Genomic DNA, 16,600 nt, shown 5'->3' with positions numbered 1-16,600 from the left:
CGAAAGCAAAGGCTTAACCCACTGAGCCACCCAGGTGCCCCTGGCTATGTTTTCTTTTACAAGTTTTAGGATTGCAAGTCTCACATTTCAGTCTCTAATCCATTTTGAGTTTATTTTTGTGTGTGGTATAAGAAAGCGGTCCGGTTTCACTTTTTTGCGTGTAGCTGTCTAATCGTCCCAGCACCATTTATAGAAGTTTGGCTTTTCCCCATTGTATGTTCTTGCTTCCTTTGTCATAGATCGGCCATAAAAGCATGGGTTTATTTCTGGGCTCTCTGTCCATTCTGCTGACCTAGGCGTGTCTACCTTTGAGCCAATACCATTTCGCTTCGATTACTACAGTTTTGTCGTAGATCCTGTGGTCTGGGAGTATGATATTTCCAACTTTGTTCTTTCTCGAGATTGTTTTGGCTCTAGGGGGTTTCTGCAGTTCCATACGAGTTTTAGGATTATTTGTTCTAGTTCTGTGCAAAATGTTGTACATACCGAGACTTTATCTTGGTCTTGGTTTTGTATCTTAAAAAGTTTCTTCTTTTCTACTGCTTCAGAGCAGTCCATTGTATGACTGAACTGTAATTCATATAACCAGGCTTGGAAACATGGACATTTAGATTATCCCCGCCTTTTGATGGGTTAAAATTGTAATACCTTTAATATAGATCATTTCACACACGTGTGTGTGTGTCTGTGGAACATATTTCTAGAAACAGCCGGCTTAGCCATACTTACATTTTCATTTCTTTTCAAGTTTCCTTCTGTGCCCTGCTTTGGCACTTTCCCCTCACCTACTCTTGACCAGTAACTGTCTTCATTGGGGCGAGATTATGTCTTTTGTAGTTTACTATCATTTTTCATGGGATCTAGAGAGACCCAGGAGCTCAGCGGCTGCGTTTGACTCACACGCTTGACCCGAAACTGCTGGGGCCCCTCTGCTGTCAATGCCTGGCGAGCTTTGGGTTAACATTTTCTCTCCGGAGGAGTAGCTTGTAAGGCAGTCTGTGTATATTGCTGTCTTCAAGTTCTTTTTTGGTCTCTGGCACACCTGGAAGTGGAAGGTGGGAAAACACAAGGCTCAGACCTGGGCCTTGGGGCATTTTTACGCTAAGCTTTGAATTTAAAACTGGTTCCCCGAAATTCTGACAATCGATTATCTTCCTTTGTTCTCCTTACACCTCCATCCCTCCCCCACATTTGAGTTCTCCTAGAAGCAGACTCGAGTCAAGAATTTGAGAGCAGGGACTACATTTGGAAGATGATCTAAGGAACTAGCAACAGGGAAGGGAAGAAAGCAGGTAGCAGGCGTGTTGTCCTGCCTTCTGTTCTTGGTTGACCTAATGACCTAATAATTAGCTAAAACCTAAAAGTCAACTGAAGTATCTTGAAGGCGGAAGGGTGAGCGGGGGTCAGTTTTCTAAACAGAGAAAGTTGCAAGGGCCCCAAGGGTGTGTAGTGGACGTGTGTCGTGCTCTGGCTAACTAGAATCAATTCTTTCCTCTGGCGACACTGTAATTTCTTGTGACGGGCTAGCTGGCCCACGGCGTCGTCTCAAGAGACTGTCACCCAAGCTATCTTGCCCTCCCAAGGAGTGGCCACATAAGCCAATCTCGCCATCTCAGGAAGGGGAGACAATGCCAATGAGCACCTGTTAGAGGATCCCCAGTGCTGGTTTCTGCTTCTTCAGGACCATTCTGTTCTCCCAGGGAATTCCATTTTGTTCATGGTAGACAGAGATTGTTTCTGTTTTGATAGTTCTGTTTACAAAGAACTCTGAGGAAGGCAGGAAGAGACCCATGTCCCAGAACCCTTTAAGAATATTTTTGCCACATCTCTTGTGTAACACAGATCCTCTCAGCAGCACCTCCCCCCGCCCCAGTTTTTAAACTTCTCTGTGCTCATAGGTAGAAAAGCAATTAATTTAGGGTGATTTTAAAATCTGGCCACTTAATTTGTTTCTATTTGCTCTTGGGATTTTATGTAAATGAGTTCTTTTTCCTTCCCATAATTAGCTTTCTTTGATTTGATTGCCCCAGGCTGAGACCTCAGAAATAATAGTCATTGTGGCCCATTCATCTCTAGTTCATGACCTTAGAACTGTTTCTAAAGCTTCACCATTAATGAGTCACCATGTTATGTTAGGCATAGGAAGATAGCTTTTTAACAAGTTAAAATTTCTTCTTTCCCTAGCTTAGCTGTTAAATTTTATCAATGCTGTTTTATTAGGATTATGGGCTTCTCCCCCACAATGCGAAGAATTTCAAGTGTGTACTAATACTGAAACAATCTTGCAGCCCTGGGATAATCTCCAACTTGGTCATCATGTTTTATCTTTTAGTATATAACTGGATTAGATTTAACATTTTGTTTAGGACTTTTCCATTTGTATTAAAGGCCTGTAGCTTCCCCTGCTCCAAACCCTTTTGTGGGCCATCCTGGTTATTTTAGTACGCAACGCTGGTCTTATAGAATATACTGACAAGTTCAGTCTAATCCAGGCTTCACACATAACATTTTTCCAGTTGATTTTTTTTTTAAAGATTTTATTTATTTGACAGACAGAGATCACAAGTAGGCAGAGAGGCAGGCAGAGACAGAGAGAGGGGGAAGCAGGCTCCCCACTGAGCAGAGAGCCCAATGTGGGGCTCGATCCCAGGACCCTGAGATCATGACCTGAGTTGAAGTCAGAGGCTTTAACCCACTGAGCCACCCAGGTGCCCCTCCAGTTTATTCTTAACCTGTTGCCATTATCCTCACTGTAGCTCCTCTGAATTGAAGTCAACTTCAAATAAGTTATGATTGTAAGGACCTATTTTATATTTTTATATTTTAGCAAGAGACTTTCATTGAGGTTAAACAAAACCTTGTTGTTTAACCCTTAAGCTGTCCCTGCTCCCCTTCCCCCAGGGGATTCACTTAAAAACAAGTCCCGGAAACCAGCTCCTGGTAACAAAGCCCAGATACAAGGGTGGGTCAGGCCAGGTGGAGACATCAATCGGTGGGGCGCATACTCTCTCCTTAGCTACCAAGGATTATGGGCCCCCGCCCTTTGGGAGCCTTTTTGGCGCCAATCCTAGTCAAGGTGTAATAGGCTGGTTCAAATGTCTACTAGGGTAAACTGTAATTCAGTCGGTCACCCAGCATCACCGTGGAGTTTCCTGTGTGTGTTACAACCTCATTGGTCACCTGTGCGTGGCCAGGCCCGACCGCATGGCCTTTGCCCTTAAAAGCTAGTCTGTGAAACAAAGAAGTGTCGCCCTCTCTTGTAAGAGGTGCGTCCCCGAACGTTCGGTCTGATTCTTGATGTTTGGCACGAAATAAAGCTTTGCTTGACCTTCGCTTTATATCAGTCTCGCTCCTTTAATCACGGACCCATTATTGGGGCATAACAATGATAACTTGCCAGTAGTGATTGACCTATGAGCTTGTTTCAAGGCATTTCATTGAGTTGTTCTGACATTTGATAACCTAATTAAAAATCAGACTCATCATATTAAGTAAATTCTTCCAAATTCTCCATGAAGTAGGGTCACAGTTCCCAGACACTGGAGACTTAAAAATCCAACTCCAAAACCACCCCCGACAAGGTCCTTCAGCAACTGATTTGCTTTCTGTCAAGATTCTAGTTTTATCTAAATGGCAGCAAACAGCAGGGACTCTTACCTGCTTTCTTCCATGCAACATCACTGACATTTGCCCACGTTGGTTTTGCCCACTGTTACTTTTTTATTGCAGGCTGGTATTCTGCTGTGTGGACAGACCACAGTCTGTTTATCCTTTCATTTTCTGGTGGACATTTTGGCTACTCTAGATAAAACAGTGACAACGTGCAGACTAGTCTTTGTGTGGACGTGGGCTTTCATTTCCGTTGGGGAAACGTGCCTGGGAGTGGAATGGCCGGAGGCTGCAGAATGTAGGTTGAGCTTGTGAGAAATGACCAAACATCTTCCCAGCACGTGTAGTGTTTGACCTGGCCCCCAGCACTGCAGGAGATCCACTTGCTTCCTCAGTGTGACGCCCGGGACAGCCACGTTTGTTCTGCAAACATCATTCTGAGAGGTAAGCAGCAGCTCACTCCCGACAGAACAGTGGGCGTTTCCCTAATGACTGAGGACGCGGATGTCTGGGCACGTGCTTGGTTGCGGTCTCCGTCCTTTGGTTAAGTGTCCAAATTTTCCCCATTTTAAAAGCTAGTCTGTCTACTTACTGAGTTTAACAGTTCTTTATAGATACAAAGCTTTTGTTGGAGTTTTCACAAATATTTTCTTTCAGTCTATGGTTTGTCTTTTCATTTTTAGTCTTTCAAAGAAAAAAGTTTTTGATTTTTACCAAGTCCAATTTACTATATAATTTGAACTTTTTGTGTCTTTTGAGAAATCTTTGCCAAATCCAAAGTCACTTTAACTTTTCCCTTTATTTTCTTCTAGATTAATAGTGATAGCTTTTACATTAAATTATGCCCTCACTTCCCTTTCCTCTTTCCTCCCCACCAAATCCTGGCAATCCAACTTCGGCATTTTCTAGAAATACTATTTGCCAAGTAACCCTCTTCTGCTTAGCTCTCATCATTCTAATAGCCTCTCAGCTGACTGCCTTCTATCCTTAACCCGTAATATTCTTTGGATTATTTTTTTACTGTAGTAGAAAACACGTAACATTAAATACACCGTCTTAACTGGATCTTGGGCTAGTGGCCCCTACCTAAAACATAGAGCTGCACTAACACAGCAGCCACGAGCCTCTACTTCAACGTACATGAAAGTTCAGTTCCTCGTTCACACTAGCCACATTTCGAGCGCTCAACAGCCACGTGTGGCTCACTGGCCATCATGCTAGGGAGCAAAGGTATTTCTAACACCTCAGTTTTTTGGACAATGTTGCTGTACACTAATAATCGCTTCCATTTTTAAAGCATTTAGTTCAGGCACCATAGTTATGTTTTAACCCTCAAATAACATTGAGGTAGACTAAATAATGAGGTAAGAACATCCAAGTTCTATCAGGATAAGTACCTTACCTAAAGGAATCCTTTAAAGCCTGACAAAGCTCTTTACTGCCAATCTATACAAAACACACTTGAGTGCTTCTCACAGAACACGTTACGTCCCAATGCGATGTACTTAGTAAACAATTTCCTTTGTCCTTTTCTTCATTTGAAACAGTACATATGGGAAATCCCTAATTAATACATCCTCTTGCTGCTTCTTCCTCAGTATACACGCTCTATGCTCTACCGTATGTGAAACACGTGAACAGAAAGCTTCACCTCCCATCCACATCCACAATACATCCCTGCATCCAAGTGGACGCTCCCCTGCCCCCACTTCTCTAGAGAACAATCCCCCACCCCCAACCACTGTAAACATCTGAGAAGAGTCTGATTATTCCAGCCAACTGGTCCTATTCCTGGCTACTTGGATCCATACGGGGAGCTTCTGATCCTAGATTCTCCCACTCCACGATCAGAAGTACGCGGTAAAAGCATCTGGAACTCAGTAGTCCCTACAATGAGCCTGACGTACAACCAGACTTGGGAGTAAAAACTCAGCCATCTCAGTCTTGAGATAAATTCGGGGGCACCTGGCTGGCTCAGTCGGTAGAGCAAGCGACTCTTGATCTTGGGGTCATGAGTTTGAGCCCCATATTGGGTGTGGAGCCTACTTAAAAAAAAAAAAAAAAAAAGATAAATTAATTTTCTTCTTGTTTCCTCCAAGATAACAGAGCAAAAGAAAGAAAAAGACGCACTTTCTATAGCCTGGTTATACTTCATTCCTCCCAGATACGCACAATGCTCAACAAGAGACTGAAGTTTATTTATCATACACACAAGTCACGTCTGACCACTGAGAAAATGCTATTTACATAAAACATCATAGATTAAAAATACATAGTATTTGTATTTTAATACAGCGGGGGCCCCAGGATTCCAACAAGGAGGTCTGACTCCCCCTCCGCGGTCCAGGCGTTGCTCTGGTACCAAGAACGCCCGCGGAGGGAAACTCCGGCAGCGCGTCTCTCAGGTGTGAGGCACGCGTGACTTTCACACACCGGGCCTGGCATCTGTGGAGGAAGACACCGCCTCTTCGGCGCAGGGACCAACATCCGGGCCTTCCGCAGCCGAGTCCTCACCGGTTTCCTCTTCCGAGTCACACTCCTGACTATTTGGTGATGCGAAGTCACCCAGAGGCTCCTCGTGCAGTCGCTTTTGAAAGAATAAACCAACAATTTACTGTAAACACCGTGCAGGCCGAGTCCACTAGCAGTGTGCTGGCGGCACCGGCCCTTGCTGTCCTGACGAGGTGCTTCTCGTAATAGCTGTCCGTTAAATTCACTGACAGTCAAGCGTTCTAGCCAAGTCCCCACCACGCTAGACCCCGTTTCAGCAAAGTCACAGCACTAAGGGTGTGTTCGTTTCAAAGCACGACGTGCCTTCGCAGACCACTCGAGTCAGGGCCTCGCAAGCTACCCAGGTTCTCTGACTTCCAGTCTGCGGGGGACCAACACTCACACGGCAGTTAGGAGAGCTGTCACGGCACTTCCAAATGAAAACGTGGAACAGAACTCTGGCGTGGCTTAAAACGTAAGCAATTCAGTACGAGAAAAGCTTTTATTTGAAAGCTTTCTTCCTATCAGCAAGATGATTTTTTGCGAACATGAGTAAGTTTAAGACCTATTGTTTAGTCCAAGACTGTAAAGTAATAGTTATCAGTCTAATTCTTTGTTTTCCTTTGAAGATTTATTTGAGAGAGGGAGAGAGACGGGACAGGATGGAGTGTGCAGGAGGAGGGGCAGAGGGAGAAGGAGAGAGAAAAGCTCTGGCCGACTCCTTGCTAAGTTTGGAGCCCAACTCGGAGCTTGCTCTCAAGACCCTGATGTCATGACTTCAGCTGAAACCAAGAGTCGGACGTTCAACCCACTGAGCCAACCCATTGAGCCACACTCAACCCGCTGAGTCCCCCACCCCTGCAGGCTAATTCTTATAAATACACTAGCTTCTTCCAAATTAAAAAGTCAGGTAGGACCACCAACCTTATGCAGTACACCAATTAACCGTTTTATAAGTGACAGTAATGTCACACTGGCGTTCAAGTTAAATTAAAACCTGTGTAAAAACTTGTCAACTGAAAGAGAAAAATTTTCCATATATAAGTAAATCCCTTTTCATATTTCTGCAAGAAAAGCGCTGTCCTTTTGCCTCACGATTATAGTGATATCTAACGGTCAGTGGGCCCTTCTTAGGGGCAGGGATTTTTCTGCACTTTCCTCGTCGTAACTCCTTAGTCTCCCGACGAGCCCGCGAGGCGCACACGCCTCCCCAAAGCCGGGACCGTAGAGACTCGGCCTGACTTAGCAGACGTCACGGTGCTAGACGGGGAGCTAAGCCTCACACGCAGGAAGTCTGACGGCGGAGCCCACGCGCTGACTGACTGCACCGCTGCCCCAAGTGATGAGAACCAGAGGCCCGGGATCGGGGAGCGCCAAGTGCCCACCTCCATCACCTCCGCCATGTACTGCACGTGCTCGGCGACCTCGGCCAGCTCCTCGTTCTCCCTCCTCAGGCGGGCGATTTCACTGTCCTTCTGTTCAATTTCTTTATGAAGCTGGACGAGACACAAACAAAGTTCAGGGTTCCACCCGTCTGCCGAGCTACAAGCCAGATTAACGCGCCTCCAAGTCCCCGAGAGACACATTTACACAAAGTTCCCAACAACGGAGCCGCCTTCTAGTCAGACCGTGCCCGGACCAACAGCCAAGCGCGCTCACATCCCGCCACCCCGCCACGCCAGGCAGGACAGTAGCCGCGGAGCGTTAAAACCCGCCACGGGCCGCACTCAGTACATACTTTCTCATTTTCCTTAAGCGCTTCATAGAGAGCCTTCCTCCGTTTTTCTGCCACTTCTTTCCAATATTGAGAGGATGGATTTTCTAAAATAAATTAACGTTTTTAGGTAAACCCTGAAAATAATTACTATTATATGCTGCTGTAAAAACCCAATAATTTTTCTACTAAAAAATATTCCCACAATGCTTATAGAACGTCGCCAGCTTCCTCTGTTGACTCCCACTGCCATCCCGATTAGACCTAGTGTGCGTGGCGGCTCCCTCGAGCTCAGCCGTGTTTCTGCTGGCTCCCTTCGGTTTCCGCTCTGTGCAAATTCCTTTCTCCAAATTCACTCTCTAGATACTTTTCTTCGGAAAAGACGATTTCCAAGTCTTGTGACACTTAAGGCTATGTAACACCAGAGCTGTCGTATTAATCACGATCTTTTTCTTTAATATTTCATCCATATTTGGATCTTACTGATAGGTAAAGCCTGTCCAAATTCACAGTATACTTAAAACCGTAAGAAATTTTAAGTTATCAAACATTTGAGTAAGGTATTTAATAGTGTCTCCATATTAAGAGGCTGTGGGCAGAGTTCAGAACAGTATAATAAATGATTATTTTATTTAATGTTTAAATACTAAATTAACGTTAACAATTTATTAAGTGATTATAACTAAGAAATTTAAGATAAAAGTGGCATATTTTTCATACCTGCAATCATAAGATCAAATGCTTCTTGAGTAACTTCACTAAAATTTTTATTTTCACTGTGTTCTGGGACAGTAACAACTCCAGAGCTGGTAGCCTTAGATGTTAACTGGTCGTTCCAGTGTTTCCTTTTGGACAAGCCTTTAACCAACTATAATGAAAATACATAAATCAATCTCATCTATTTTGATCTAATGAACGAGACAGCTGGGTGGTTTTGTCATGTATATATTAAAAACAGAGCAGTCATATATCTCTGGCATTTTTGGATCTTTTAAAAAAATCACACAAATTGAGAACTCTACCACCAAAACTGTAGTTATTTTTTAGGAATTTTGTTTATAGCAACTATCTTAGATTGGCCTTAGGTCTAAAGCTTAGCTGAAATCATTTTTATTGTTTCAATAACTGAGTACCACAGAAAGGCGGTATTTTCAAACCTGCAAAAGTCTAGACACCCTCAACTGTGATTTTCTCCTTTACAGACGGGGTAAATGAAGGAATCTAACATTTTATTCCCAAAACATCACACAGTACTCCTACAGGCTCATCCGTAACTTCCTACATCATCCCAGTGCTACTGCAGGTCTTCGTACCGATTCTGAACTTCCTAAACTGAACCATCAATACAAAAACCGTTTCTGTGAGGAACACACAATTGTTATTCTTGAACTATTTCCAAGCTTCAATGATTTAGGAATCTCCAATCAAGGAAATCTTGGAAGAGTCTTTAATGTCAAGTCAGTATCATCTGTACCCCACTCTAGCCCAGTAACACATACCTCATTTTCTCTTCCAACAAGGGATCCAGCTGCAGAAGGCTGAATCATCTTCAGCGTTCTTCTTGGCACAGGACTATTCTACAAGTAAACATAATTTATTATCTGGTTACTGAGTTGCCAAATGGGTTATTACTCTCTTATTCCTACTATAATTTAGGAGATAGGAAAAACTAAGAATACTAGTGTTTGGTCTGCCATGTAATATTATACATGAGCAATATATTGGTTTTCTTAACTAGCAAACTTGTTAGTTCCCTAATATTATAATAAAGGGTTAAAGAAATCCTAATGGGTCACATTACCTAAACCTGACACAAGTAGCTTTCTCCTTACATTTCAATCAATACATGCTGTATTACAGTCATCTTGTCAACTAACTGTAGCTAGTTAAAAAATATAACAAAATTTCTAAGCTCTAATACTTCAGACCATATGTGATGAAACCGAAGTCCAACAGGAATATTTGCATTCCCTCTTAAAAAGATCTGCCACAAAGAAATAGAAACTTACTAGACATCATAACATCTATATGGTAGAAACCCACAAAAGGGGTAAACTGGGGGAAAAGGTTATTTACACCGCAAAATATTTCTTTCCCTACTCAAAAAGATTCACCTCAGACTTCCTTTAAATAGTGACTATCCCCTAACACACAGTATATGTAGTCACCAAAGGAATACAATTTTCAAGAACACACCTTACACAGAAGCAAATGCACATCCAAGGGGACCACACACCCCATCTTCACCTGACTGCAGAAGCCATCTCGTTTCAAGCCCATTCCTACCCAGACAGCCACAAAGTCAGGGCCAGGGGCACACCAGAATACTGTGAATTGGCCCACACTACTGTTCTGGAAAAAACACAGCCTTCCTTTCCTGATCTGAAAGCGCGCTCTCTTTCTGCAAAAAATCATTAGTTATCCTGCCGCCACGGGACGGCAAACAATGGTGAACACTCAAACAAGGGCAGCAAGAACATGACACCGAAGCAGCGTGAGAAAGTTACGGCTCCCAGCTGCACTTCCAGCACGAGAGCTCACCTTTCCCACGGGACAGTTTCTCCTGCCGATTATGATCTCACTGCTGACCTGAAGAACAAATGCCAACTACTCCGAGAACAAACATTACAACAACATTAAAGATGTAATTTAGATTATAGATCAGTCAATAGCCTCCAGACAACCAGAAGAAAAACGGAACTCTGGACCCTCAAGAATAGGAGGTGTTAATTCATTTAAATGCTTGTTGCCAAATAATGGCCACAGAAGCCAGATAAATCACTGCCACACACAGAAATGACCATTTTCAAGATTAACTTTTATGCATGTAAGCTTGAAGCACCCAGCCCCCACGATGGAATATGGCTATTATCATTTTCTTTATATAGATCATGCACTGGAAAAACAAACTTCTTAGAGCCAAGACGTTCAGGTTCTTTTTTTTTTTTTTTTAAGATTTTATTTATTTATTTGACAGAGATCACAAGTAGGCAGAGAGCCAGGCAGAGAGAGAGGAGGAAGCAGGCTCCCCTCTGAGCAGAGAGCCCGATGTGGGGCTCGATCCCAGGACCCTGAGATCATGACCTGAGCCGAAGGCAGAGGCTTTAACCCACTGAGCCACCCAGGCACCCCAAGACGTTCAGGTTCTTAGATATTAATGGGTCTTAATCTTTTTAGAAAACCATAGAGGATTCCCTTCTCTCGCTCTCTGTCTGAATCTCCAAAAAAAACAAAAAATAAAAAGATGAACACAAGAGCAGTACTCACACGGAATTTTGCATAATTGGTAAAAATCCATAAACTCCTATAATTCACTCTTTCAGATCTGGTTTTAGTCCCATTTCCTTCTTTTACAGAGACATAAATTGAGGCTGGGATGCTAAATAATTCACCCAACAGCACAGTTTTGGAGGTTAAATCAAGAACCACACGGAACCCAGTCCTTTTATATCCAAGATAGCTAAGTAAACTAGCTAGCTAAGTAAACATTAGATTTTTCTTTAGATATAAGGATCTGCTGAAATGATATAAACTGTGTGGGATCTGTCTCAAATTAATTAGGCAGCTTAAGGAGGAGTGAATGACAAATGGAGATGAAACAAGATTAGCCATATACTTTTAACTGTTGAAAATTGGGAAGTTGAGATTACTGTACTATTGACTATTTTTGAATATTTGAAAATTTTCCTAACAAAAAGTCTAAGCACACACACAAAGATCAGTGGGAAGATATTATCATCCTAAATGGAAAGGGATGGACTCAAATTATCAATGCAGAGTGTTATTTAAGAAAAACAATGTAAGGACACGAAGGCAAGGCAAGGCAAGCCATCTATCAGAAAGCATCTGCTATCACTTATCACTTTTATTTACTCTATTTAAATCTGCAAAATGATAGTTTTCCTGAAGATGTGGTCTCATTCCCTCACCCTCTAAATTGTGTGGCAGAACCTCATTAAGTTGTAAACTCACTTAGAAGTTTAAGACCAAAGTCAGTCAAAGTTACAAATTCAAAATTAAACTCCGTTCTTATTATTATACAAATAATGATTTCCAGTGATGGCATCATAATGGGATTCAAGAAGCACAGCAAACAAGCGGGTTCGATGGGAATAAGTATGATGTTCTCTGGTCACATGTGCATTATGATGCAGAACGTGTCTCTGTGGACAAAGACACCAATTCTCAAGATACAGAGGATTTTCATAAAGTCATTTTATAAAATGGAGGAGTGGAAAGGAAGCAACCACAATCTTATTTACAGAGAATCCTAAGGAATCTCTAAAACAAACTACCAGATCTAATAAACAAGTTCAGCAAGATACAGGATTTAAGATCAAACTCAAAATGCAAAAATCAACTGTTTTCCATATACTAGCAATGAACACACAGAAAATTTAATTCATGAAACAACTCTATCTACAGTAGCATTAAAAATAAAATACTTAAGAAAAAATTAAACAAAAGGAGTATAAAACTCAATACTCTGAAAACTACCAAAACATTGTTGAAAGAAATTAAAGACCTAAACAAATGGAAAGAGATCACATGTGATGGGATCACAAAACTCACTGTTCAACCATAATTAATTTTTTTAAAGTTTTCTACTGTTACCTGTCCTCTGGCCCAAAAGTTCGGCACTTCAAAGTTTATAGAAACGACGGCCAGATTAAATTTTGTTAAATTACGTCAAAATGCTTCTAAACCACGTGCCCCCTCTAACAAATGACGGTGATTCTATCACATACCTTTACATTCTCTTTGCTTCCCTCCTGTTTCTGCTTCATAATCGGATTCATTATGCACCTGGTAAAGTACAAAAAAATAGTAATTTATATCATGACCAGAAAGCGGTTTGCACCTGAAGGTGGAGTTTAGATTCTTCTGTTGTAAGTATTTACAATCATAGAAATCATTACTACTGTACAGTAGAACTACTATCTTCTCTCACTGTACCCACACTCAGCCCTATCAATGACTACAGTTGACTAAAGTCAGTGACTCTTACTATCTATACTCAACACACACACACACACACACACACACACGGTAATTCTGGTTGGAAACGCCTTGTCACAACAGGAAAATTCAGTATTCTAAACATTGTGGGGTCCTGGATTAAACAGGGTTCAAAAAAATCTGAGAAATGGTCACCAGGTACGTGGGTATATTCAAGTCTGTCCTAAAGAATAACATTCTAGGGGCACCTGTGGGGCTCAGTCAGTTCAGCGTCTGCCTTTGACTTAGGGTATGATCTCAGGGTTCTGGGATCCAGCCCCATGATGGGCTCCTGCTCAGCAGGGGGTCTACACCCCCCCACCCCGCTTGCTGCTCCCCCTGTTTGCACAGTCTCTCAAATGAATAAATAAAATCTTTTTTTTTTTTTTAAAGAATAGCACCCTAACTTTGCTGTGGTTTTTTTTTTTTTTTAAGATTTTATTTATTTATTTGACAGAGATTACAGACGGGCAGAAAGTCAGGCAGAGACAAAGAGAGGGGGAAGCAGGCTCCCCGCTGAGCAGAGAGTCCAACGCAGGTCTTTATCGCAGCACCCTGGGACCGTGACCTAAGCCGAAGGCAGAGGCTTTAACCCACTGAGCCACCCAGGCGCCCCTAACGTTGCCATTTCAAAGGCAGTTTTAAGCTATAACAAAACTGGCTCTGATAACCAGCAATACGTCAGTAGTGATTTAATATCCAATCTGATGAGATTATGTATTCTCATTGGTCGGGAATGTTTAACCATCACTGTGAACTGAGGGCGGGAAGCAAGGCAGAGCGAGCAGAAGATAAAGGAATTAAGTAATGTGGTTAACCAGACCACAGGGCCAGACTCGCTGCAAACCCAAACTCCGAACCTCCCAGACAGGTCTGCGCCTGCCAAACCCACCTCCCTCATGGCTGTAGATCACACCTTTACTGGGTGCAGCGACTTCCAAACTCGGGACTATGACTCACCTTCTGTTCATGCATTTATACGGTACCTTAGCACAAGCACAGCCGAGAAAGCTTTAGTTAACCAAAAAAACCCTAACGGTACGATGCACCCTATTTTCCCTTCTATCTCCTGTTAAGCAAATGCTGGCGGGGTAACCCACTGAACTGAGCAATGTTTTCTCAAACTGCAGGTCGCAGTCCGGGATCCCCAAATCGTTTACTTGGGTCACGAACAGTATTTAGAAAAATGGAACTGAAGAGATGAGAAAACACCGAGCGCAGAGCATGCGAGGCGCAAGGGCTGCTTCGTGAAACTTCTCCCCTCGCCCGGCTGCGTCCCGAACTGCGATGTACAGCGAGTTCCCTAAGTGTCACGGCCCAAACCGGCGCCAGCCCCGACCGAGGGTCGTCTTTCGTCGGTTTATCATACTCCGGTCGGCAGCCCTGCACCTTCCCTCTCCGCACAGGGCCGGGTCCCCAGGGAACGCAGACGAACGGGAGACACCAGGGTCGCCAGCCCCGGGTCGTTTTCAACGGGCGACGCAGGACCCAGCGACCTTCCCCCCGGGGCCCAGGCTGCGGACCCCTCGGACCCCGGCCCGCTGGAGGCCCGGAGGTTCCCCCTCACCCGGACAGCCGGGCACAGCCACCCCCCGAGGCCGCGGGCCGGAGCTCCCTCCCAGGCCTGGGGTCCGCCGGGGGTCAGCGGGCTCCCGCCGCCGCGCACGAGTCCGGGACGCGCCCGCCAGCCAATCGGGAGCGCGGACGGGAGAGCGCGCCAAAACCGACCCAGCCAATGGGGCAACCCCTCGTCCGCGGGGCCCTGCCTCGCCCGCGCTCCCCGCAACGTCCACCCCAACCCCGGCCGCGGCTCGGCAGCCGTCCCGAGGGCGGCCCCCGCGGACCCACCTCCCTCACGCTTATCGGACGGGAGCGCTCAATCCTCGCAGCCGACGCAGGTCGTTACGGCGGGAGCACCTCGCTCACGGTCCACGGCGGCCGGGAAAGCTTGCGGACTGCGCTCGCCTGGCGCGACGGCCACGTGACCAGGGGGCCGCCCAACGGATCCCGCCAATCGCCTCCCGCCCCGCCCCTTCGGCCCCGCCTCCTCCCGCGCCTGCGCGGTAGGCGCTGCGCGGAGTGGGGCGGGGACGTCCGGGCGTGTCTGCCTGCGGGGAGGTCGCGGCCCTCTGACCTTTCGTCGGATTCTCTCCTCCGTGCGGTGCTCTCTTCTGTCCCTGCCCTTTGAGAGGGCAGAGGGCGGGGCGCGTTCTCCCAGGAGACGCCAAGTCGGGGAGAACAAACTGTTGTGTAAAAAGCCCCCGACGTACCTGCGGCGGAGCGGTGGTTGGGCGGACCCCCGACTGTGTCCCGGGTCCCGAGGGCGCTGCGGTGCGGGGGGAGCCCCGCGGGCCTGCCTCGGCCGAGGCTCGCACCTGCAGCCGCTGCCCGAGCGCCCGGCAAGCACCCGGCACTGCGCTGGCGCCGGGAGCACAGCACTCACCGCAGTTTCAAGGAGCGGGGTCCCCTGCGAACGCCCCTAGCCTTGCTTTCTCTTGACTCCGCAGAATCCTCAGCTCCGCTGCGGGCAGGACGTTTGGAGTCGCCGGAGTCTGGTCCTTTGTGTACACGGACCGTAGCGCGAGCCTGTCTTCCCAGTCCTTAGCTTCCCGAGCTGTCTCCCCTGCGCGCCCACCTGCCCGCCTGCTGCCTCTCACCGGTGTCTCTCCCCCCCCCCCGGACCTCACAATGTGCAGAGCGCAGTCCCGTGGTCCTGGCTTTGTTGGGGCGAAACGCGTAAAATCTAAATTCATAAAAGAAACAACCCGATGACTGGAAAACTATCAGTAGACCGGATTTCCAAGGTGGGAATTCTGATGACCGGTGCCAAGTGCAAGCGCAGTGTCGTTTGGTTTCGAGACACCAGCCCGTCAAAACAGTCACTCGGACCTCCGGTTTCTTCATTCAGCCGCAGGGTACGAAGGAATCCTTGAAAAGATCCAAAATGGGTACGTATATAAAAGTCCTATTCAGGTAGCCCGTACTAGGTAGGGTATAAGGCAAAGTTCATAACGTAGTTTCCTTAACAGAACTAAAAAGCTGGGAAAGACAAACCTCTTCCATGTGAAAATGGTGAGCAAACCAACGAGGTAGAATCATGAGGTCACGGAGCTAAAAACTAAGGAGCAATAAGGGAATTGGTGATTTTCCAGAAGTATCACAAACCCCACTTACCCCAGTGTTACCTATAGTTGCTAATAGTGCTTAGTTTTGGAATGGCGTGGGGAAGATCTTGCTTTAAACATTTCAGTATTGTTTGACTTTTTTCTTCCAATTCAACATACCAGAGGAGATGATGCCTACTTTAGGAAAAATCATGAAGCTCCCAGAGTCTGAAACACCCATTTTACCAGCTTAGGTTAGATCCTTTTTGCTTTGCCTGCTAGATGATCAACTACTTAATGTGACTCAGATCTGTACCTGCCCTCTCCAGTTCGGTGGCCACTAGTGACGGTGACTTACTGAGTACTTGAGATGGGGTTAGTGTTCATTGAAATATGCTGTAATGTAACATATACACTGGATTTCAAAGATTTAGTGCAAAAAGAAGAATGTCAACCATTTCCATAATTGTATTGATCACATGTTGAAATGATACTTTGGATACACTGAGTTAAATGCAAGTGTTGTTAAAATTCATTTCACTGGTTTCCTTTTACTTTTTAAAATACGGCTACCTGAAAAAAAAAATTCATGATAGATGTGGCTCACGTTTGTTTCTCACATTGTATTTCAGTGAGACATGACTGTGCTAAAATACCACACCATACGTTATCCCATGAAATTTCC

The 16,600-nt window shown here is 45.1% G+C and overlaps 1 protein-coding gene across 1 annotated transcript; it reads right to left on the bottom strand.

Annotated features, from left to right (window-relative positions):
• Positions 1–5,786: 5,786 nt before the first annotated feature.
• GMNN (geminin DNA replication inhibitor) lies at positions 5,787–15,379 on the bottom strand. The gene is made up of 7 exons (XM_080805640.1): positions 14,660–15,379; positions 12,562–12,619; positions 9,313–9,390; positions 8,534–8,681; positions 7,838–7,920; positions 7,485–7,595; positions 5,787–6,196 (listed from the first exon to the last, which is right to left on the bottom strand). Exons 2-7 carry the CDS (start codon positions 12,610–12,612, stop codon positions 6,035–6,037), a joined length of 633 nt encoding a protein of 210 aa, XP_080661766.1. The 5' UTR covers positions 12,613–12,619; positions 14,660–15,379; the 3' UTR covers positions 5,787–6,034.
• Positions 15,380–16,600: the final 1,221 nt, after the last annotated feature.

The sequence above is a fragment of the Martes martes genome (genome assembly GCF_963455335.1).
Source record: "Martes martes genome assembly, chromosome: 6".
NCBI classification, from domain to species: domain Eukaryota; kingdom Metazoa; phylum Chordata; class Mammalia; order Carnivora; family Mustelidae; genus Martes; species Martes martes.
Note: the sequence above shows the minus strand (reverse complement) of the source record. Positions and strands in the feature narration are given on the sequence as shown.

What these genes read in the sequence shown, in the direction of transcription:
- GMNN (XM_080805640.1), bottom strand. Translation starts at nt 12,612, where the DNA reads ATGAATCCGATTATGAAGCAGAAACAGGAGGGAAGCAAAGAGAATGTA. An exon ending in ATTTGATCTTATGATTGCAG is followed by an intron (nt 7,921 to 8,533) that starts GTATGAAAAATA and finishes AATTTATTTTAG; the next exon opens with AAAATCCATCCTCTCAATAT. An exon ending in CGCTTAAGGAAAATGAGAAA is followed by an intron (nt 7,596 to 7,837) that starts GTATGTACTGAG and finishes TGTCTCGTCCAG; the next exon opens with CTTCATAAAGAAATTGAACA.